We start from the raw sequence: 21,062 nt of genomic DNA, 5'->3' as shown, positions 1-21,062 counted from the left end.
CTTTTAGGAGCTTTCAAAGACGTAGCACTGTGTACACAAACATCTGTGTTTATTAGCTAGACTCAATTAGATAAAGCACTATGTTTGGTCAGCAAATGGCAATGATGTGGTAAAAAAAACAACAAAATTAAAACACGGAGAAACACTTTTTAAATCCTCGACACTTTGAATAAATTCAGTTCTTTTTTTGTGTCCTCGAATCGCTCCTTTGGTTCCGTCTATCCTTTAGGTGATGTAAATGCGGTGAAAGTCATTGGCTCCGAAGGCACAGTTGCACTTGGGGCACTTCCTCTGCCGGGTGTCGTAGCGCATCTTCAGACATTCGTAGCAGAAGACGTGGAAACACTTGGTGAGAACCGTCTCCTTGTCTCGCGTGTTGCAGCATGGGCAGCGCAGCTTCGCCTGCAGACAAATAAACACACGTGTGCGCCATTACCGACTAGCCAACATCCTTATTACCTCTGTTTATTGTGCAGCGAGACTGGAGGGCGTTACTAGAATGATTTAATTAGTCTCTTTTACAATGTGCTGTGCAGATGGTATTTCTGCACTGCCAGCCGTGGGTTTAGAGTCAACCGGAAACTTCACCTTATACTGGTTGATCTCCTCCTGAAGGATTTCGTCTGCATCAGAGTACACCTCCACCTTCTTCTGCTTCTCCAGCTTCCGTCTCAGTCTGGATAGATCTTCCTACAGGGGTGAGAGGACGAGGTTTTCACAGCTTTAATCCAAACCCAGAATCTCAGGAGGCACTTGAGCAGATTTTCATCTGCACCATGTGTTGAAGTCAAGGCCCGAGGGCCGGATCCGGCCCTCCGGGTAATTCTATCCGGCCCTCCAGATCACTTTACTGTACTGTTATTAACGGCTCGATGTTATCTTGCGCTCATTTCTAACTTGTATAATTTTGACAAAATGTATTTTTATGGAAAATAAAATACTGAAAGTTATTTAAGGTTTAAGTTTATTTATTCTGGAATAATATTCATGTCTTTTTATTACTCAGAATTATGTTAAAAAGTTATGGTTTTAAAGTTTTTTCACGGTCTTTTTGGACTATTTTGGCATTTACAAAGATTTTTTTTAGGTTATTTTGGAGTTTAGCTAACATTTCAGCTACATGCTAGCTGTTTCGGCTAATTTAGGCTTTTTTCTTATTAGGTTGTTTTAGAATTAAGCTAATATTTCAGCTACATTCTAGCCGTTTTGGCTAATTTAGGCTTTTTTTTTACTTTTTAGGCTATTTTTGAGTTTAGCTAATATTTCAGCTACATGCTAACTGTTTTGGCTGACCTCAGTTTTTTAGGCTAATTTGTCATTTAGCATATATTTTAGCTGGGTATCTTCAGCATCTTCAGCGATCAACACTAGGGCCTGATCCGAATACTCCCCTTCTCCCTTCCCCAAAGCCTTCCCCTCCCCTTTGATTAGCAGATGAAGTCGAAGTCCCGTCTGGGATTATTATTTTTTAGATTTCACACTCCAAACAGAGGGGTCCAAAGTCTACTATCACGAGAGTAAACCACATCGCGCTAAGAAGCTATTTCCTTCCCTTTGGTGCGCTCTGAACCACAGAAGTTTAAATTTAATTGTAAGTAATGACTTCATGTTGTAGCGTGACCTTTTTAAAGTTATAAAACCACTGTTGTTATGTATATTCAAGCGCTGGAAGCTCCGCGCTAATGCTAGTGGACCAAGGATATTATGACGTCTTCGAACGAAAGTCACGTCCGAAATACAGTATTAGACACTATTTTTTCATTACCTTCCATTCGGAGAAAGCATGGAGGGATAAATGAAGGAGAAGGGGAGTATTCGGATCGGGCCAAATTCAGCTTACAGCATTCACACTACATGTAGTTTGGTTTTAGAGTGTTCCATAACTGCTTATCCTGTTCGGCCCGCGACCTAAGGTGAGTTTGGCCCCTTGTGTGACTGAGTTTGACACCCCTGATCTACATGATGCCCGTGGGAATCGGCGTACCTGTGCCCGCTTCAGGTTGCTGCTCTCTCTTTCGCGGGCGGTGCGGTTCTCCGCCACGGAGACCTGGATCTCCTTCAGCTTGGCCTGAGTGTGCTCCAGCTGCACTTTCAGGTCTTCTGCCAGCTGAGCGGCCTCCACCGCCTGCAGCAGGGGAAGGAAGCAGGAACCCTTAGTGAAAACAGCAGCTAATAATTGGATTCCTGAGTGGCAAAGGGGAGGCTGAGTCAGCGCGGATCAACTGGCAAATGAGGCAAATGCTTGTGTTTGTTTTTTCCTGTTTACAATAGATTTAAAAGCATGATCTGGAGTGTAAGATAATGGATATATTTGTTTGGTTTAAAACAACTAGTTTACCAAGAAAATCTAAACATTTTATCATTAAAACAAGTAAGAGGCTTCTTTTCTAAAAGAAATACAAGCTGTCGGGTTGATGGATACATTCTGCATGTTTTCCTGGACTTAATCAAAGTAATTAAACTATGAATTATAAACCTATAAATGAGCCAACTAACTGAGATTTGAAAAGTGAAAACAAAGTCATAACTAATGTTATGCAACAACCAAAAGCAGGGTTCCACTTCTCGTTTTTAAATCAGGAAGTGTATTTTACATAGCGCCATGCAAACACATCAGACAGGAGGGCTTTTTTTATTTTTATTTATTTTAATTTAATTTGGTGACCACATGTATATAATCTGCTCTTTAACCCCTTTAACACCAGAAATGTTGCCACCGACACCTAAATAACCCACGACATCCAGTCATCATTCAGGCGATCAACGTGAATCAGCTGATTCTGACGCTGAAAAAGTGACTTTTTACATCAGCCTATACATTTCTAAGGTCACCGCTTCAGATTCTGCTGGAATTAAGTTAAATGGCTGAAATGCTTTAAAGGATAACCAATCCCTAAATCAACTATTTTTTGGCTGTTGACCTCTATAAATGAGGTTTAAAAGTGATGTCTGTTGGTTGTTGCCAATTTTTTTAAACTTGTTCGATTCATGAAAATATAGTCAAAAACCGTCTGTGTGCTGCCCCCTACAGGTTGAAACGAAGTATTACAGTTGAATTTTGTGATTGGTCCCAGAAGTTTCACATCATCATGCTCTGCAGCCCCGCCCATCTTTGATTCTATAACGGTCTTTGGTTGTTGTGCTAGCTCTAGCATGGCTCGTAGGTGTTTTGCGTACACAACTTTCTGGTGGACTTGGAAATTAGGGAACAGAATTTAAGTACATTGGCATTTGTGATGGATTTGCAATACACATCTCACTTGGGATTATTTGTTTAATATGTTAGCCTCTTTTAGCTATGATGCTAGCAGCATTTTACCACCCTCAGACACAGGTCCCCCTTTGGACCTGCAAACCCTCAGCTGCGCCACCAGCCCTGCTAAGGTTCTGGACCATGAGCTCCTAAGAGAGTTCTGTGGAGATACTGGCATCACTTTGCTGGTACCGCACTCCATATTGGACCCAGTATACGTTACATAAAGAGATCCAAGCCACTAGCCCCGCCCCGGTGTTGAGAATGAACTCCGCCTCCAACTGCCCTGTTTGGTTACCCTTTAAACACTGCAGCTACAGCTTTAGTTTAAAAGGGTTGAGGGGAGTTAGCTGCCATCTTTTCTCACCTTCCTCTTGTTGAGCTCCAGCGCTTGTGTTCTGACACCAAGCTCCTTTTCCAGAGCAGCCAGCGTACTCTGCAGGACTCCCTCTTTTTCTTCCAGCTTCTGCACAACCAGCAGCTGGGCGTCCACCTGCAAGAGAGAGCAAAAGTAGCAAACTGGTACTTCCCTGCTCCGGAGTACAAAACCTCTCAGTTCTCAGGTTCAGGAGGTCACGGCCCACCTGGGTTTTGAAGGTGAGAACTTGGTCGGCCAATTCCTCCTTCTCCTCCTTCAGCAGTTTGTAGATCTGGTTGGATTTGATCCGCTCACTCATCAGCTTGAAGTTGGCATCGTCCTTCTCCCGTAGCTGCTGCAGCAGCCGGCTGTTCTGCTCCTGCATGTCCTCGAAGGCCTGACCTGTAACGTCCATCTCACTCAGCAGAGCTTCTTCCTCCTGAAACACAAACGTGAGTCGAATTATAGAAAAATGTAGAAACACAAACACATTTCTTTTCTGTGATGCAACATAACTTTTTTTTTTGTTTTTTTGTTCATTTATAAAGCCATCAGAACTTAAACTTAAAAAGAAAAACAGCTTTGAAGCTGTAGCAACTGAAATAAAAAAAATTCTTCATGGCATGAAGTTAAAATTAGAGTCAGAAGTGTTAAAATCTGAGCAATGAAGAATCTGTTAGATGTGCCAAAGATGATAAACAACACATTCATCCAATCTATTTTTGTCACCCAGACTCCACACACTGAAATGACAAATCAAGACTCGTTTAGGGAGAAATCTTTCTCCCTAAATGCAACTCAAGAGAAACTGGCAACAGAGAAAAAATATGGCGCTCAAAAATTAATAGCCAGAAGTCCCTCCCCCTGCCGGCCGCAAAAAAACATCATGTGTGCCCGAAATCATTGGCCAGAAATCCTCGACCGGAACCCCCTGTTTTAAGCTTTCGACCTTTTTTCCTTTTGACGTACCGTAACTGCTTACATGATCAGCTGATTCACAGAGAAAAAACAAATCTGAACACTTGTTAATATTGACTTGAAAGAAATAAAACCATTAAAGTTCTCTGTTCCATTTGAAGCTCATCTTGCACATTAAACTGCTGTACAGTTACAGTTTATTCACATTTAAAAGCTTAAAAGCTGATAGTTCTGAAAAGTTTATAAAATGTCATTTTTTGAAAGGGTTTCCTGAAGTCTAGGAAATTTCCGCTATTGCAACCGGCTAAAGATTAGGAACTTGCCGCTAGCGCAATCGGCTAAAGTTAAAGAAATTTCCGCTAGCGCAACCGGCTAAAGTTTGCAAATTTTCCGCTAGTCTAACCGGCTAAAGTTTAGGAAATTTCTTCTAGTGCAACCGGATAAAGATTAACAACTTTCTGCTAGAGGAACAGGCTAAAGTTTAGGAACTTGCCACTACCGCAACCGGCTAAAGTTTAGGAAATTTCTTCTAGCACAACAGGCTAAAGTTTAGGAATTTCCACAATTGCTACCGGCTAAAGTTTAGGAACTTGCTGCTAGTGCAGCTGACTAAAGTTTAAGAAATTTCCGCTGGCGCAACAGGCTAAAGATTAGGAAATTTCTGCCAGAGGAACAGGCTAAAGTTTAGGAAATTGTTGCTAGCGTAACCGGCTAAAATTTAGGAAATTTCCACTTCAGGCAAGAGATGGTTTCTGGCGCCATTTTCCGTGTAACCAGAGGCCCCTCAGATAATTAAACTATATTTGAGGTTTTAACAGAACAGATTGTGTTTTTGATGATATTTTCCATGAAAATAGCACATCTCTAAATGTTTTTTCTGGTAAGAGACTTAACTGAATGCTTCAAACCTCGTTGTAGGATCAGGTTGAAAACATCTACAACATCCAAAAGGATTTTATGGATTCCTGCGCTGTCAAATCTTTTGTCACAATTACAAACTGATATATAATTTGGCCAAATATTTAGGGGTAAATAAATATAACAAAATAAATTCTTTACTTAACCATTTTTTAAGCAACAGAAACCCAAAGATGAAACAAAAAAAATGAAAGGACTAAAACATGCAGCAACAATCTCATGGCTCTAAAGGAGGACAGTGGGTTTGGATTCATGTGAGCTCAGCTGATTAGAGCAGAGAAATGAGAGCAGCTTTCAGTTCCTCTTGACCTGCTGCCTAACATTAGGAGGCAAACATGATAATCATCACGCCAGTTTCACTCCACAACAGCTGTCAGCTTGTATACATCTCGGTGAAGTCCCAAAGGCTTCAACATCTGTCCAATCAAAGAGCTAGATCTATTTTCTAGTCTGTGTCAAACTTTTACGTGACAAAAAAACTTGCTTTATGCATAGTTTTCCAGTTTGATAAGAAATACCTGCTTGGTTGCAGCGAGTTTCTTCTGCAGATGCTCAATAGTTTCTTCAGCCACGCGTATCTTCCTGAGGGCGTCTTCATCTGCCAGCTTCTTGCTTTCCTTCCTCTCCCTCTCCTCCAGCTCTCGCACTCGCATCCTGAAGTCTTCCACCTGGAGATGTTTGAGATTAGAGTGAAGGAAGCATTCATCTTCCAAATCTACTCATGAGGTAGAACAAAGGACAAATACCTCTGCTTTAGATTTGCGCTCCGCCGCCATTAGCTGCACTTTGTCTCGTTGCTCCTTTGGAGCAGATTTATACATGTCCAGCAGAAGCTTCATCTCTTTTTGGGATTCCTGGGCTTTCCTGAAAAGATTTCATTAAAGAATATCAGCGTTTTCTTTATAGGTTTTTTGTCTCTTTATCTAAACTAACATGTGGAGAACACTTGTCACGGTTAAAAAGGTACAGTAAGGTACAGATGACGATGCCTCCCATATTCACCTAATTTTCAAATCAATTTAGAAAAAACATTCCAACTTTAAGGTCTACTGGTAATACTAGATGATGTGTGTTCATCAAAACTAACCACATTGGATGCTTAATGCAAAATTCGTGATTTTATTAAAGTGGCGGTCACCTTTTGATTCATGTTTTAATCAGATACATGTCAGCGGCCACAGTGGAACAAAAAAGATTAAACAGGAAGGAGACGCATTTGTAAGACCTGGCTGCCATTTCTAAAATCCTAAAATTGCATGTTCTCCTCCACATTTGTGCTTTTTTTTCTCCCTTTCATTCTGGTGTTTTCTTCCTTTTCTTTCTAAACTGACTAAAATACTGACGTTTATAATAAAATATTTAATCTAAAAATCATCCTTTCGTGGTGGAGCAAAACAGAACCGTGATGTACTTGAGTTCTATCCGGAGCATCTTCAGCGTGTCCGAGTCCTTCCTCTTCAGCTCGTCGCTGCGCTGCCTCTCTCTCTCGCGCTCCTTCTCTCGCTCTCGTTCGGCCTCCCTCTCCCTCTCTCTCTCCCGGGCTCGCTGCCTCTCCAGCTCCTTCCTCCTCTCCTCCTCTTCCTCCTGGTCATCATCCTCCTCTTTCTTCACTTCCATGCCGTCGCTTGGCGCCTCTTCGAGGATTAAAACTCCGGTTTCTCCACTCTGACAACGCAGCTGGGAAAGAACCGAGTTTTAAAATCATGTTTTTAACATGTATGTGTGGGATCTTTCTTATGAAAGAGAACAAATGTAATAAGAAATCATTTCGGAAACAGAGGCTTCAGTTCAACATGAAGAGACATTTAGGTTTTTGTTAAAAACTTTATAATCCTAATTAAAGCACTTTGGGGAACTTTTTTTCAAATAAAAAAATGGTCATAGGAAGACTTTAAAGGATCATCAATATTTTTAATAAATACTTAGCCAATCAAAATCAATTATTTACCTTATTTATCTCCATCTGCGTTTCTCGCAGCTTCCTCTTGTAGCGCTGCACATCCCCCTTTAGCTGAAGGTTGTGGTTTTGAAGACTGCTAATTAAATGTCGCATCTCTCTGTTGATTGGTCCTAAATCAGAAGAGACAAAATTAACACAACAATAAACTTCATAATCAAGCACTTTAACAGCAACATCCACAGAAGTAACACTAATACAAAGAAAATGCCTCATTTGATAAGTTCGTAGACTGTCCTTCCTCTAGTGTTGCTAAAATAAAGAACCGTATAAAAGCTCCCAGCAGATCCAGAACACCTGTTGTGGTTGATTAACATCTTGGCTCGTGTGAAGTTGTGTTTTGGGAAGACGCACCTGCTTGTTCGTTGGCTGCCAGGTTCTGCTCGAACTCGATGCGCAGCATCTCGTACTCTTTGCGTACCTGAGCCAACGTGTCCTCCAGCTGGATTACCTCAGTTCGCAGCTTCTTCTGAAGAGACAGCTCATCACTCTTAAGTACAAAACAGAGACATCTTGTTGGCGGACATTCTGGGATTATTTATTAACTATATTACCTTTCTTACAACTTGAACGATATTTGAATTTATTTGAACGAAAAAGCAGCCTGATATCTGAAATCACCTCCATGTGTTCGATCTGACGAAGATGAGCGTTCTTCGCTGTAAGCAGGAGAGCCCGCGCCTCATCCAGCTGAGTTTTAACCCCGAGTGATTCGTTGTACAGCAAAGAGAACTGGGACTGCAGACATTTGTACTCCAAAGTTTCCTTCACAACTTCTTCTGGAATATTGCGCAAATCCATCTGAAAAATAGGATAGTTGTTGAGATTTTCATTGAAAAACTCCAACATTGAGCAGGTTTATCCAGAAAGAAGGAAGCATGTGGGTGGTGGAGATGAATAACCTTAAGCTTCTCGCTCTCCCTCACAGCCTCCTGAAGCTCCACTTGAAGCTTCTCCAGCTCCGCCATGCGACTGTTGGCCAACTCCTGGTTGTGCTCCAACTCTGCATTGAGACTTTCAAACTAAAAATCAAAATAAGATGCATCACATATGGGGATTTCAATGGGAGCGCAGCAGTGGTTGAACAGAATCCTTCTACTCACCTTCTGGATGTTTAGCGTTATCTGCCCTCCAACTAGTGCACCAGAGCTGCCAGAGCTGCTGTAGCCAGACTTAAGCTGAAGAGGAACAAACAAGACGGAAAAACTCTTAAAATCTCTGAAAAGAGTTTTAAAAAAGTGTTAAAAAATAAGGTGCTTTGAGTTTCATCAGTAAACTCACAAAAAAAAGAAGTTTAGGAACAAATGAGCAGCTGTTTACAACAGCGATGACACAAACACACCTGCTCCATCGCCTCAGCCAGATGTTTGTTCAGCTTCTGTTCTCGGTTGCGAAGTTTCTCGATGTCCCACTGGAGGTCCTCCACCGTCGTTTCCATTTCAGACACTTTCGTCTCTGCGCTCGTCATCTTGTCAACCAGCTCATTGTACTGCAGGACAAGCAGTCAAGACAACTCTTTTAGCGACAAAGCAAAAACAAAATGCTTTTTTTTTAATTGCTTCTGAGCGGGAAGACTTTACCTCCATGGACATCTTGTGGTGACGGCCGTGCAGGAAAGTGGAGAGTTCATGCAGCCGCGTGTTCTCCTCCAGTAACGTTCGGTTCTGGATGATGTCAGGATGGTTCTCGTCTTTACAAGATAACAACAGTCACAAAAATAAAAAGAATTTGGTTATTTTTCCGGAGCATTCTGAGTTTTTGATTTTACCAATAGATCTATTTTTTTTTAATTATACATTTGACTTCAACAGAACCTGGATAGCACTGAGTGGAAAAAGTAAAACTAACCAGAAAAACAACAGCAAGCACTTGAAAATTGAAATACATTTTTGAACAAATTCAGTCAAATATGTTTTGTAGAATAGACTAAACAAAAAAATGTTCAAGGGTTGTTAACCACATAATCTCATTTTACTTGGTTTATCTCACTTTAAGCACATTAATCTTTAATTTACTTTATTTTTTATTCACAGTTGGACTTGCTGTTGTTTTGGATCACTGATTGAAGTAGGAACCAAGTTTCCTCAGCTTTTTAGATCACAGGTGAACAAAATTTAGATTATAATTCATGTTTTGCCATTTATGAAAAGCTGGTTTGGGTCTTATCTTAAAGTAGCTGAAATCCATCATGACTGTTACAATAAAGTTATTTTCTAAACGCTATATTACTTACTCTACCTTAAATCTTTCAACACTTTTGCTATAAAAGGTTACACCATCACTTTTATCCAATATTATATATCCATTGAAAAGTATTTCTCATAAAAATAGATCAAAATTTGACAACAGTGATACATTAAAGTTGTTATTTTTTCATTTTTAGTGGTTTAGGTAACTAAATGGAAAACAAAAACATAGAAAGATCCTAAAAACATCGCTGAAAATAATAATATTGATACTGGAGACTTGGCCTTTGGTCCATCCATTCCTGTGACATGCCAGACACTAAGAAAAATGTAACATATTGAAAATCATGGAAACACTTTCACCCGATGAGTGCTCTAGTTAACTGGGCACATCCCTCTCAAACATTTATTTTAGCCTTCCCATTCAAAGAATAGTAGCTCAGAAAGCCTTGCAGATCATCAGAAAGATGTTTGTTCATTATAAAAGAATTTATGTTTTCTGTCAGGAGTAATTTTCTCTGCAAATTGTAAAACATTTTGGCCAAAATCTTTCAAAGGTAACTCAGAAATACAAATCACAACTACAGCAAATAAGGGCTGAAATTCTTTATGTTGACCTAAATTCCCATACATCCTACTAGACATAAGGTATTTTATTCACATTTTTAAAAGTTTTCTCTGTGGATCATGTCTCCCATAATACCTTGCTGGAAACCTAAATTCCTTAAAACTCATTTAAAACTGTTCCGAGAGGAACATTTTAAATGTGTTTATTTACTGTTTTTATTACAACATACTGGAGAATCACCTCACTTCTCAGCCAGCTTCTATTTAGGTTAATTCTTAATTCAACAGGCCTGGCAGTAATCAGTCCTGGGTGTGGCTAATGTAATTGAACTCAGCTTTTATCATTTGAAAATACAGACAAGTTCTTTTAAACGTGGGACGTGAAGGTAATTTTGATTCTTAAACACTTTTGGAAGTTTTTTTCCTCAGAAAATTAAAAATATTACTTTAAATCACTAATAAAAAAAGTATCTGATATTTTAGAGCAGTGTATATAAATGTGTTTCCAACAAGGAGTTCTGAATATTTACCTGCAGCCTGAGCGGCTCTGCACATGCTGTCAATGCGGCTGTGCAGTCTGTCAAAGACGCACACCAGCTGGGCGATGGCGTCTTTGCTGAACTGCATGCGGTCCTGGAGATGCAAGGACAGTTCCTCCTCAGTACTTTGCTCGAGCACGGCCAAAAAGCCCTTAGCGTTTTCACTCAGAGGAGGAGGGGGTGGTGATGAGTCTGCAAAAAATAAAACTATTAGGATTGCCAAGAGACTTAAAGCAGGGCCTCATGAATAATTTATCCAGGTGATTGAACTCCAAAGCTCTGAAAAATCTATGAAAAAGACCAAATGTATACTCCAGAAGGAATTTCGACAATTAAAGTTATTGACGCAAGTAAAAAGACAGAAATTAAAATTGAGCTTCAATTTATCAAATTTGCTAACCTGTTTTTGATTCTGGTGCTGGTTCTGTCGGTGTGACCAACTCTTCTGACCCAGCAGGCAGTGGGGGCTGCTGTTCTTCCTGGTTTTTTTCCTGACGCTCCTCGACCTGTTGCTGGTCCATCGGCTCACTTTCGCTCTGGATTTCAGGCACAGGTGGCGCTGGTCCTTCAGAGCGAGGCGACGATAGTCTGAGACCACTGTCATCAACTGCTCCGGGGTCAGTGACCGGTGCCGTGGGAGGAGCCGGAGCCGGCTGCTCAGGCTCGATGCGTTTGCGAAGCAACCTTACACTTTCTTCCAACTGCAAAATCAGAGTCGAAACATTAAAAAATGTGTTAATTTATAGACTACTACTGAATCAATAGACAGTAACTCTAAAAGATTTATTTGTAAAGCCTTTGATTACTCAGGATGAAAGCCAAACACTGTAATAAATGAGGTAACTGTGTTTTTAATTTTTTTCTTCAATATAAAATCATTTAAAATGTAAACTCTACGATTTCTTTGACTTTTATTAACTCACTGTATAATGTTTAATTTGTTTCTACCCCTGGCATTTTGTTTTATTTTTTGTTGAATTTTTTAAAAAAAATATTCTGTTTGTATAGATGCACAATGTATATTAATGGCTATTTTGCACAGTTTTTTTGTACTGAAACTGATGTTTACAATAAAGTTTAGGAAAAAAAATAAATGAGGTACCTGTGACCAGTAGCGATTGACAATCAGAAGCGTGGTGTCATCCGTGGCTTGTCTCTTCTCCAACTTCTCAATTTTCTCTCGTAACTCATCCTCCATGGCTTGCCTCTGCTCCAGGCGCTCGCACAACTTCTTATTCTTGAACTGGATTACCTTCATGTCCATTTCCTCCTGCAAATCATCACATGACATGTATGTTTACATCTTTTGAATGTGGAAAATGTGAATATAATTAATTCAATCATATTTGAAAGTCTAAACACTAAATGACAGACCGTGGAGGAGACTCCAGCGATACGGATTGGCTCAATGAGTGTGGTGGTGGTCTTCTCCTCTTTCTTGCTCTTTTTCTCAGGTGGACCAGGGGGGCTGTCCCCTCCTGAGGGACGCTTCCCTCCCCCAGCACCTGACATGTTGTCTTCTCCTGCATGAAAATGTACAAAAACATAAACTTAGCATCAACCTGTCCATCAAATCTAAATTTCTCTGTAAAGTCTATGATGGAAATCTTTGAAATAAATTACTTTCAAATGAGGGAAACTGTAGTCTTTTCTGATTAAACTACAGCAACATTAACCTTAATATACATTCAGACTATCGTATAGTTTAGACGTAAACGCTACAATTAACATTAAATCGACCTTTCTCCTCAAATTAATGCTTTTTTGTAAGCTTGCTAACATTAGCTAAGCTAATGGCTAGCTAAGCAGCGCTTCTTCTTCAGCGCATAAAATTACTTTGTTTCGGTGTTTTATTTCTCTAACTATTCCTACACAAACGGTGAATTCAAAACGGCAAATCAACCGATATCCACATATTCTCAAAGACGCAAAAATATCTTGGAAATGTTGACACAACAGACCTTAGCAAGGAACGACTCAGGAGGCGTCAGGAAATGCCCTTCTTCTTCGTTTGAACACACATCGCATGAACTTGTAATACTATCGCCTCCTAGTGTTCATTTTTGATATTGCTTAAACAATATTTGAGTTTCCTCAAATCAGGGGGATGATAAATGTTTTTTTTACACAAAAAAATCAGATTAAGGAAAAAAAATAAGGTGAAAATTAATATGAGTCAAAAGGGGGAGCTTTTTGTTCCTATAAGGGCAGTTAAGCTGTGAAAGCTGTGAGGGTATTTTCATTAAAATATTGAAAGATGTAAAAATAAATTTAGAGGTATGATTAAACAAAAAAAGTATACTTTACTTGAGTGTGTGCACAATGGATGCTTTGTGTTTTTTTTCTTTTTTTGGCTGTGGTTTGCATTTTAAAGTGTGCGTTGGGGTGTTTTGATGAATCGATTACAATTCCTACGATCCAACCAGATCAATCTGAGGCAGAATCAAATCGAATTGACTTATACCATTTCAAAATGAGATGAATCAATAATTGATATTGGAAAATACCTTTTGGATTGCACCACGGTAGGTTAATTTTATTATAAAAGAAACATGTCCAAGTGCTATCTCAGCGGACAACACACAAGATGGCAGCAAAAAATGGCCAATCCATCATTGCAATCCAGTGTGTGACCATACAATGTGGTAGAATGTCCTAACTAAATTCCCTTTGTGTTATTTTGATGTGGATAAAACAGCGGACTTAACTTTATCAAACTAAAGTGTGAATGGATTTGGCATTAATTTTTGTTTACTTGTTTGTGTGTACACATATTTCATTTATACTTGTTATCTTGCAAGAAATACAAAGTACCTGAAAAACTTCACTTTTACTGTTCAGTGCCAGGTTTTTAATTCTCTGAGTCACACTGGTTGAATTTTTAACTAAAGATGTCCTAGATTGATTTTAGGTCAGTAAATTGGATCTGATCTGATAATAAACCAATATTGACTACAAATGTGATCGACAACCACAAACTGATTCAATCATTGTTAAAATAAATTGTTTTACTCATTATTGTGTTTCCATATGTTTACATAATACTGTAGATGAAAATAAAGATAGTAAAACTACTTTGATTTAGTTACTAAGGACAATTTGTGGTTTTGTTTAGATTTACAATATTTCTTCTTTAAATTTGTGATTTGTTGTGTTTGTTTAAATTAGTTACTTTGTGTTCATTTTCTCAATTTTCAATTCACATTTTTTACACCGTGCAAACAAACTCTCCAATAGTCCATTTATTATCTATGTTTATGGTAATTTAATTTTACTTTTCCTAAAACAACCCACAATTTATCAAACATTGCATAATGATTTCTTTCCCCATAATGTTAACGTAGCAACATCTCACCACTTTTTATTTTATTTTAATCATTTTACATATGTGTCATAATGATAGACTGTAAAAATAATGTTATTTTTACAGTCTATTGTCATAATATGCTATACTACAATTCCACTTTATTATTATTATCACACTTCATGCAATTCTCACTCCCGCCTCGTGGGGGCAGTGTCGCCACAGCAGCAAACCGGTCTCAAACGATTTTGAAGGAATTTGACCAGAATGTAAACATTGCTCTGACCGGAGACAACTTTTTAGGCAACTCTGGAGTGCCGTCACGACTCGGTAACACACAGTTATGACCTCGACATAAATCCCCTTCGCGGAGGGTATCAGTTCTGCTGATATTCGCGGTCCTTTTCTTGCAGTTTTTTGGCCAGACTTGGTGAGTAGCTTCCTGGTCGGTCAGTGAACCTGCTCACTGTCTGTACAAGGCCAAATCAAAGACGTTCTAACCTGACTGACGAGCCCGTGTTTTACTCTTAAATTATCCCAAAGAGCAAGCTTTTAAAAAATGAGTTTATAGCGAACAATGGTGGTGTTTGAATGTTTGCGAAGTCCCAACTAAACTTCCTCTTGTGTTAGCTAGTCGTCCCCGTCGGGCGCGCGCGTGAGTGAATTTGCTCCCGTTCCAGATCCATCATGACCAAGGACATCGTTGTTGGAGACGAACTGCCGGACTGGGTGGGAGCGAAGGAATTTTACCAGAAATATGACCCGAAGGAGGTTATTGGCAGGTGAGCAGAGTGGAAAGAACAGGATGTTCTCTGAAGTCCCGCTGGACGCTAATGATGGAGACGTGGTGCGTTCACGTGCGTCTGTGATCTCCCAGGGGGGTGAGCAGCGTGGTCCGCCGCTGTGTGCACAGGCACACGGGCCAGGAGCTGGCCGTGAAAATCATAGAGATCACCGCCGAGAAGATGACGGTCCAGCAGCTGGAGGAGGTGAAAAGCTCCACCCTGAAGGAGATCCACCTTCTCAACATGGTGAAGGGACACCCCTCCATCAGTAGGTCCCCCCTCTGAAAATCTACTGGCATCTAGTTGATGATTTTATCATAAAAAAATGTTTTTTGTCTCCCTTTAGTCACTCTTATTGATTCCTATGAGTCCACAACGTTCATATTTCTAGTGTTTGACCTGTAAGTAGAAAAAATGAAATTGAAATACTGTTAAAGTGCTAAATAATATATAAATTACTATTGTTTTATGCATTATAGAATGAGGCGAGGAGAGCTGTTTGACTACCTCACAGAAAAAGTAACACTGAGTGAGAAGGAGACGAGGTGAGTTCCCCAATTTGACCCAATCCGCTCATCTTTTGAACTGTTTTCTTTTTTATTTTTGATATTTTTAGCCAAAATTAAAAAAAAAACTGTGTTGCTTTCTAGGATATAGTTTCTGCAGAGCAGCAATATTCCATTAGAAATTCACCTCTTAAGTTGTGGGTGGGACTGTTGGCACAGAGTAAGCCTGCCCCCCTTCCCATCATCCATCTGTTTACGCTCTCTCCTGCTAGCTTACGCCCCCCAACGAAATATTACCAATATTTTTAATCAAGAAATACTCTGAAATGTGATTTTAATCTAAATTTTCTTTATATTTGTCATGCATTATGGGAAAATTGCCACAAAAACACAATTTTCATTGTAATGGGTTTTCAATTTTTTTATAATATTATCTAATCCTACAATTTATCGATTTTAAGTACATTTTTTATAGGGATATATTTTAAAAACAGTTTGGAAAAGGATTATATTTTAAGTGAGTTGCACAAACAGAATATTTTTTGTGTAATATTCACCTTCTTACATTTTAAATCATAATTTTCTGCCTCATTTTTAGTTTTTTTTTTCAACAGAATTTTTCAAACAATTTTTTTTTCTTCAGATTATCACTTTTTAACAAATACAGGGTTGTTGTTTTTTTTAAGTACGGGGCTTATGGTGTAGAAGTCTAATTAATGTAGATCAAATTCTTTTTTTGAACAGGTCACTTTTTAATTTTAATTGAAATGTCAGTTTTTCTGTTGAGTAAATGGTCCAGATGATCTCCAGCCAATGGTTCTTGCTAGGGGTTCCACTTGTTGCCATTTCCAAGTTACAGCACCTTTTTTTTAATTTATTCTAATTTTTCATTTTATTTTATGAATTTGCCTGTCTTTTCTGTGTGTGTAAACATTTCCGTTTGGGTTGTTGGGACTGTTATTTGTTTGGTAAATGTGGATTCTTGGAAAACACATTAAAAATTAAATTAAAAAAAGATCTCTTTATAAAAATATCTTTTCACGGTTTAAGTCAATCAGTATCAATAGGCTGTCACGATTAGTCGTCTTATCGACTTTTAAAATACTCGACGACTAATTTAATAGTTGACTTGTCGTTACTTTATATTATATGGAGTCAGAGTGTAGTAAAGTTGAACAAAGTTGTGAGCATTCAACTAAAAAATGCACTTTTTTTCTATATTTGAGTCAATGAGACCAAAACTTTATCTTTTGTAAAAAATAGTTCCTAGTTTCATTTGATTTAATCTAACTTTAATACCAGAAATGAATGAAGGAAAGAGGCTGCACGATTCATTAAAAGTTTAGTAAACTATCATTTTAATTATCTTTATTTTAGTTAGTTAAAAGCTAATTACTGTTAAGATGCTTTACATCTCCTTTGTGCATGACCCGATTAGTCGACTATTAAAATAATGGTTTGTAGCCCTACAGTGCAGCCTGTGTTCTTTTCCTCCCCTCAGGAGTATAATGCGCGCTCTGCTGGAGGCTGTGCAGTACCTGCATTCGCTGAACATCGTGCACCGGGATCTGAAACCTGAAAACATTCTGCTGGATGATCATGGGCACATCAAACTCTCAGACTTTGGCTTCTCAGTGCAGCTAGAACCTGGACAGAATCTTAGAGGTATGTCTATAAGGTCCAGAGTTTTGGATTTGTTTTGGTGAAACTAAAACATTTTGTTTTTCTATATAATTAGAACTCTGTGGAACACCCGGTTATTTGGCCCCAGAAATCCTGAAATGCTCCATGGATGAAATGCATCCAGGATATGGCAAAGAGGTTGACCTGTAAGTCTTCTATTTCTCATAATAAAACAGTAGACCATTTTCCTTCTGAAGTTGTTGATGTTTTTTTTGTTTGAAGATGGGCTTGTGGAGTCATCCTCTTCACCCTCTTAGCTGGCTCGCCGCCGTTTTGGCATCGCAAACAGATGCTGATGCTACGAATGATCATGGAGGGTCGGTATCAGTTCAGCTCTCCGGAGTGGGACGACCGCTCGGACACTGTGAAAGATCTGGTAATGTTTGTTTTTTAAAAGCTTTTTACTGAAAATGAACATTTTTATGTTTTTTATTTTTTTAATAATGTTTCCTGTAGATTTCCAGGTTGTTGGTGGTGGATACAGCTGCCCGGCTTACTGCAGAACAAGCTTTAGCTCATCCCTTCTTCCGACAGTACCAGAAAGAGGACGTGCGCCTCTTCAGCCCCAGAAAGTCATTTCGGGTGAGCCCAACTTCTTTTATTTAAAAAAAAAAAAACATCACCAAAGACTTGAATCGTTTTGCCTCTGGTGTCCTCCAGGTGTTGATAGTGAGCGTGCTCGCCTGCATCAGAATGTACAGCCGTTACCGGCGTGTGCGGCCGCTGACCCGCGAGGTGCTGGCCAGAGACCCGTACTCCATCCGCGGCGTCCGCAAGCTCATCGACGGCTGCGCCTTCCGCATCTACGGCCACTGGGTGAAGAAGGGCGAGCAGCAGAACAGAGCGGCGCTCTTTCAGAACACGGCGAAGATCATGCTGCTGGGGCTGGAGGACTTTGAAACATAAAACCTCCTCATTCCTAGACATAATGATTTTTTTTAACCATGTGCATGTGCTGTCTTATGAGTACTGCTGTTGTTTATGTTACTGTTTATATTTAAGATGTGGACTTCAGGGATCAGCACATTTTCATGCCTTAACGTACCTCGACTCTGAACAATGCATGACGGTCTAATATATCTGTGTGTTGATCCGAACATGTTTGAAACTCAGCGCTTTTTGCAGTGGAGGTGCACAACCTTTTGAGGATCATAAATTATACAATTTATTAATACGTATTTAGGATTTTATTGCAGTTAATGGGGAGAATAAATGCACTGTGATCCGTAGTTTTTGCAGATATTTAAATAACACATTCAATCTCAGAGGTAATCCAGTGTTAAGCATCCGTACTGTAGATATTCGCTATACGTCAAGTGTGTTTGCACTCAGTTATGTCGCCCTCAAACAGAAACCCACTAACACGACTGTGAAAACTAACAACTTTTTCTCTACAGCTCCCCCTACAGTCTAATACGAAGAAGTGCCTGCAGGTACAAAACTGTACATATGCAGATGTAATTGTACTGTAAGTGCAGAAAGAAATTTTATTGACAATAAAATAGATGTCTAAATTATACTATTTCAAGCAAGTGTACAGTTTGGATTTTTATTTTTTAGTCTTTGTGATTATTTGAAAGCATCATTTTCTGGCTGACGTTTTGCTAAATGGCTGTTTTTGAATCCAAATAACCTAAAAATGAGGGAAAAAAAAAGGAAACACATGGTTTTAATCAGTCCTGCTTCATTTTAAAAACAGTTAATAAGGGAAATAATCTCTTAGGATTTAAGATCTCACCATTACAGGCGTCTTGCTGATCTGTGGTCAACGTTTATTTTGTTTCTTCCATCAAATCGGCAACATCTGCCATGAAAATGGTGTAATTAATCTGGTCCAGGTCTCGTAATTAAAGAAATGTTTAACTTTAAAAAAGTCTGAGATGAGTTTAAAAACAAAAAGTTTTCTTGCATTTTTATTTTTACCTAATTGTGAACACTTGTGAGAAAAAAAACATCAGTTCTTACCTCTACCGTTTGCAGCAGAAGATGCATGTTCTTCCATCCCAGAATAAGTCAAAAACAGATCAAGTTTGGGCTAGTCAAAAGCAGAGAAATAAATTCTTAAATTTTAATTTCTAAATGCTTACATTAAGAAAAAAAGTCATTTTAAAAAGTAGAAAAAACAAGTTTCTAAATTTTTTGTATAATTTTGTTTTCCCAAATCTCATCTATTTCTAAAAGTTTGTTTAAAATGTATCAACGTAAATAATGGGAATAAAATTCAAATGCAAAGAGATTTTTGAATTAGTATTATTGTAATTTGCTTGTACATCTAGCTTCATAATACAACATAAACATTCTCACTTATTTTAAATATGGTGACCATAACTTTAAAAGTTAAAGCTATAATTCATACAAAATCTCTTGTGTCTAATATGGTTACAACCAGTTATGTAAAAAATGATCAGTTTTAAAAAAGTTTTAGTATTCCTCTTATAAAGTTATCTATACAAAAACACCCAATTAATTAATTACGTGGCTGAAAGTACTGATAGAAAAGGGGAACTTTTGATGCTTTCACTGCTTAAAAACAATATAAATTCATTTTGAAACATTTTCTTTTGAAATATTGTGAAATGTTGCTATTTATATTACATTTTTAATCCACTCTTTGAACTGGAGAGGTGGAGGAAAAATGAAGAAAAAGTTGAAGCTCACCTGTGGCGTAAAGATGTACTTGTAAAGTTTACAGTGTTTCAAATAGACAGCGTCCAGATACTTCAGGATGCTGTTGGCTTCTTCATACGTGAAGATGCTGATGCTGAAAGGAGGCCGCTGTGGTACACAGAAAAAGATGAGAAGCAGTGCATCATGGGAATGCATTTAATCTAAAATGACTTTACAAACCCTGACTGAGTGGCACAGCAGAAGTTCAACACAGTAATGAAAACATTCGTCTTCATCCTTGAGAAGATTCCCTGCAAGTTAAAAAGATGTTTTAACTACATGAATTGTTATTTTTAGTATTATTTTAAAGGTTAAAATCTGATTTTTTATATGACATTAAAAGATGCATGGTGCTAACTTTACACAAGCTTAAAGAGCCTTTAATCTTTAGCTGCGCAAGAGTTATAAATACCCTGCTTTTGCTTACCTACGTTAGCCTCATGGATAGACTTAATGATGGACAGAAGTGAAGACGTCTGCTCTTTTTTAAAGCTCTGCTTCCTGCCAAACAGCACAGCCTGGACGTACAGCTCCACAACAACTCCTCTTTTTGGCTCAGGGAGATCCAGTCCAAACAGTCTGCATAAAGTGCTGTCGCAACAAGAGAAGTCTGAAAGACAATTCATTTAATGGATTTTTGTTTCAATGACTGATTCTTCTGGGTTCTAACACCTCTCCAGATCAGGAACAGCCTTTATCTGGTCAATAATCTCCATGTCATGGTAGCTTATGTCTCTCCTGTAAACATCAAGAGAATACATTTGGTGTTAGTTGTACAGGTAAGTGAAACTTAATGAAATAAAATGTTACCAAAGCATCACTTTGGCCTTTATAGCATGTGGTTCCTGCAATAAAATAAAATAAAAATATTTGTTAAAAGCTGAGATACAAAAGAATTAAAAAAAAATCAACCTCAATGAACAAAACATACAAAAAAGCTATTTTTAATAAACATTTTGATTGTCATAAAACTATATTTACCTAATTAGAAATGTGTTTATGAGGCAGACATTGTGTAAAAAGGGTTAGTTTAAAGCTTTAAAATATAACAGTTTGTGATCTCTTTTTTTTTTTTTCTGGATATTCAGACAAACAGAAGAAATTAAACTATCTACAATCAATCTAAGAAGACAGGAGATCCTCACCTTTAGCAGTGTGGTCATTTTTGCTGAATGTTTCCGTTTGTTTACTTCCGGTATCCTAGCAAAGTCCTCCATAAACTATTAATGTATTGGTTATTAGCCAAAGTACTTTAAAAAATAATAATAAAGCAAGCAAAAGACGAGTTAAAACTAAGTGAAAGGGTTTTTATTATTATTTTTTATATATATTTTTGGGGGGCGCTATCGCTGTTTCTATAGCAACGAGAATCCCCCGTTTAGCTTTTCATTTTTATTTTTTATTCTAATGCCAAATGTATG

The 21,062-nt window shown here is 38.4% G+C and overlaps 4 protein-coding genes across 6 annotated transcripts in view; 2 read left to right on the top strand and 2 right to left on the bottom strand.

Moving 5' to 3' along the window:
- Window positions 1–32: 32 nt before the first annotated feature.
- On the bottom strand, window positions 33–13,334 carry rnf40 (ring finger protein 40). 2 transcript variants are annotated; one of them, XM_024285246.2, is made up of 20 exons: window positions 12,658–13,334; window positions 12,071–12,219; window positions 11,799–11,966; window positions 11,097–11,397; window positions 10,688–10,888; window positions 8,985–9,094; window positions 8,747–8,893; window positions 8,508–8,582; window positions 8,307–8,426; window positions 8,026–8,205; window positions 7,759–7,894; window positions 7,396–7,517; window positions 6,859–7,124; window positions 6,194–6,311; window positions 5,966–6,115; window positions 3,838–4,050; window positions 3,621–3,746; window positions 1,985–2,125; window positions 589–690; window positions 33–402 (listed from the first exon to the last, which is right to left on the bottom strand). In XM_024285246.2, the coding sequence occupies exons 2-20, from the start codon at window positions 12,206–12,208 to the stop codon at window positions 226–228; spliced, it is 2,991 nt and encodes a 996-aa protein (XP_024141014.1). In that variant the 5' UTR covers window positions 12,209–12,219; window positions 12,658–13,334; the 3' UTR covers window positions 33–225. The 2 variants fall into 2 exon arrangements, with proteins under 2 accessions (XP_024141014.1, XP_024141015.1); XM_024285247.2 differs by lacking the exon at window positions 12,658–13,334 and adding an exon at window positions 12,320–12,602.
- An 872-nt stretch (window positions 13,335–14,206) lies between these two features.
- phkg2 (phosphorylase kinase, gamma 2 (testis)) lies at window positions 14,207–18,493 on the top strand. The gene is made up of 10 exons (XM_024285172.2): window positions 14,207–14,430; window positions 14,681–14,782; window positions 14,878–15,053; window positions 15,132–15,186; window positions 15,265–15,330; window positions 16,793–16,956; window positions 17,030–17,120; window positions 17,197–17,350; window positions 17,431–17,556; window positions 17,635–18,493. Exons 2-10 carry the CDS (start codon window positions 14,688–14,690, stop codon window positions 17,878–17,880), a joined length of 1,173 nt encoding a protein of 390 aa, XP_024140940.1. The 5' UTR covers window positions 14,207–14,430; window positions 14,681–14,687; the 3' UTR covers window positions 17,881–18,493.
- ccdc189 (coiled-coil domain containing 189) lies at window positions 17,652–20,901 on the bottom strand. Of its 2 annotated transcripts, XM_024285173.2 has the most exons (9): window positions 20,787–20,901; window positions 20,452–20,486; window positions 20,314–20,379; window positions 20,069–20,232; window positions 19,822–19,892; window positions 19,633–19,749; window positions 18,940–19,009; window positions 18,713–18,778; window positions 18,508–18,607 (listed from the first exon to the last, which is right to left on the bottom strand). In XM_024285173.2, exons 1-8 carry the CDS (start codon window positions 20,856–20,858, stop codon window positions 18,747–18,749), a joined length of 627 nt encoding a protein of 208 aa, XP_024140941.1. In that variant the 5' UTR covers window positions 20,859–20,901; the 3' UTR covers window positions 18,508–18,607; window positions 18,713–18,746. The 2 variants fall into 2 exon arrangements, with proteins under 2 accessions (XP_024140942.1, XP_024140941.1); XM_024285174.2 differs by lacking the exons at window positions 18,508–18,607; window positions 18,713–18,778; window positions 18,940–19,009 and adding an exon at window positions 17,652–17,786.
- Window positions 20,902–20,962: 61 nt separating this feature from the next.
- si:dkey-220f10.4 (tubby protein) overlaps window positions 20,963–21,062 on the top strand; it is a gene marked incomplete in the record, with an annotated part of 4,634 nt that continues 4,534 nt past the window's right edge. Inside the window, 1 exon segment of the mRNA XM_024285170.2 lies at window positions 20,963–21,062.

Source organism: Oryzias melastigma, linkage group LG19 (genome assembly GCF_002922805.2).
Source record: "Oryzias melastigma strain HK-1 linkage group LG19, ASM292280v2, whole genome shotgun sequence".
Taxonomy (NCBI): Eukaryota; Metazoa; Chordata; class Actinopteri; order Beloniformes; family Adrianichthyidae; genus Oryzias; species Oryzias melastigma.
The sequence above is the reverse complement of the archived record's forward strand: the minus strand, read 5'-3'. Positions and strand labels throughout refer to the sequence as shown.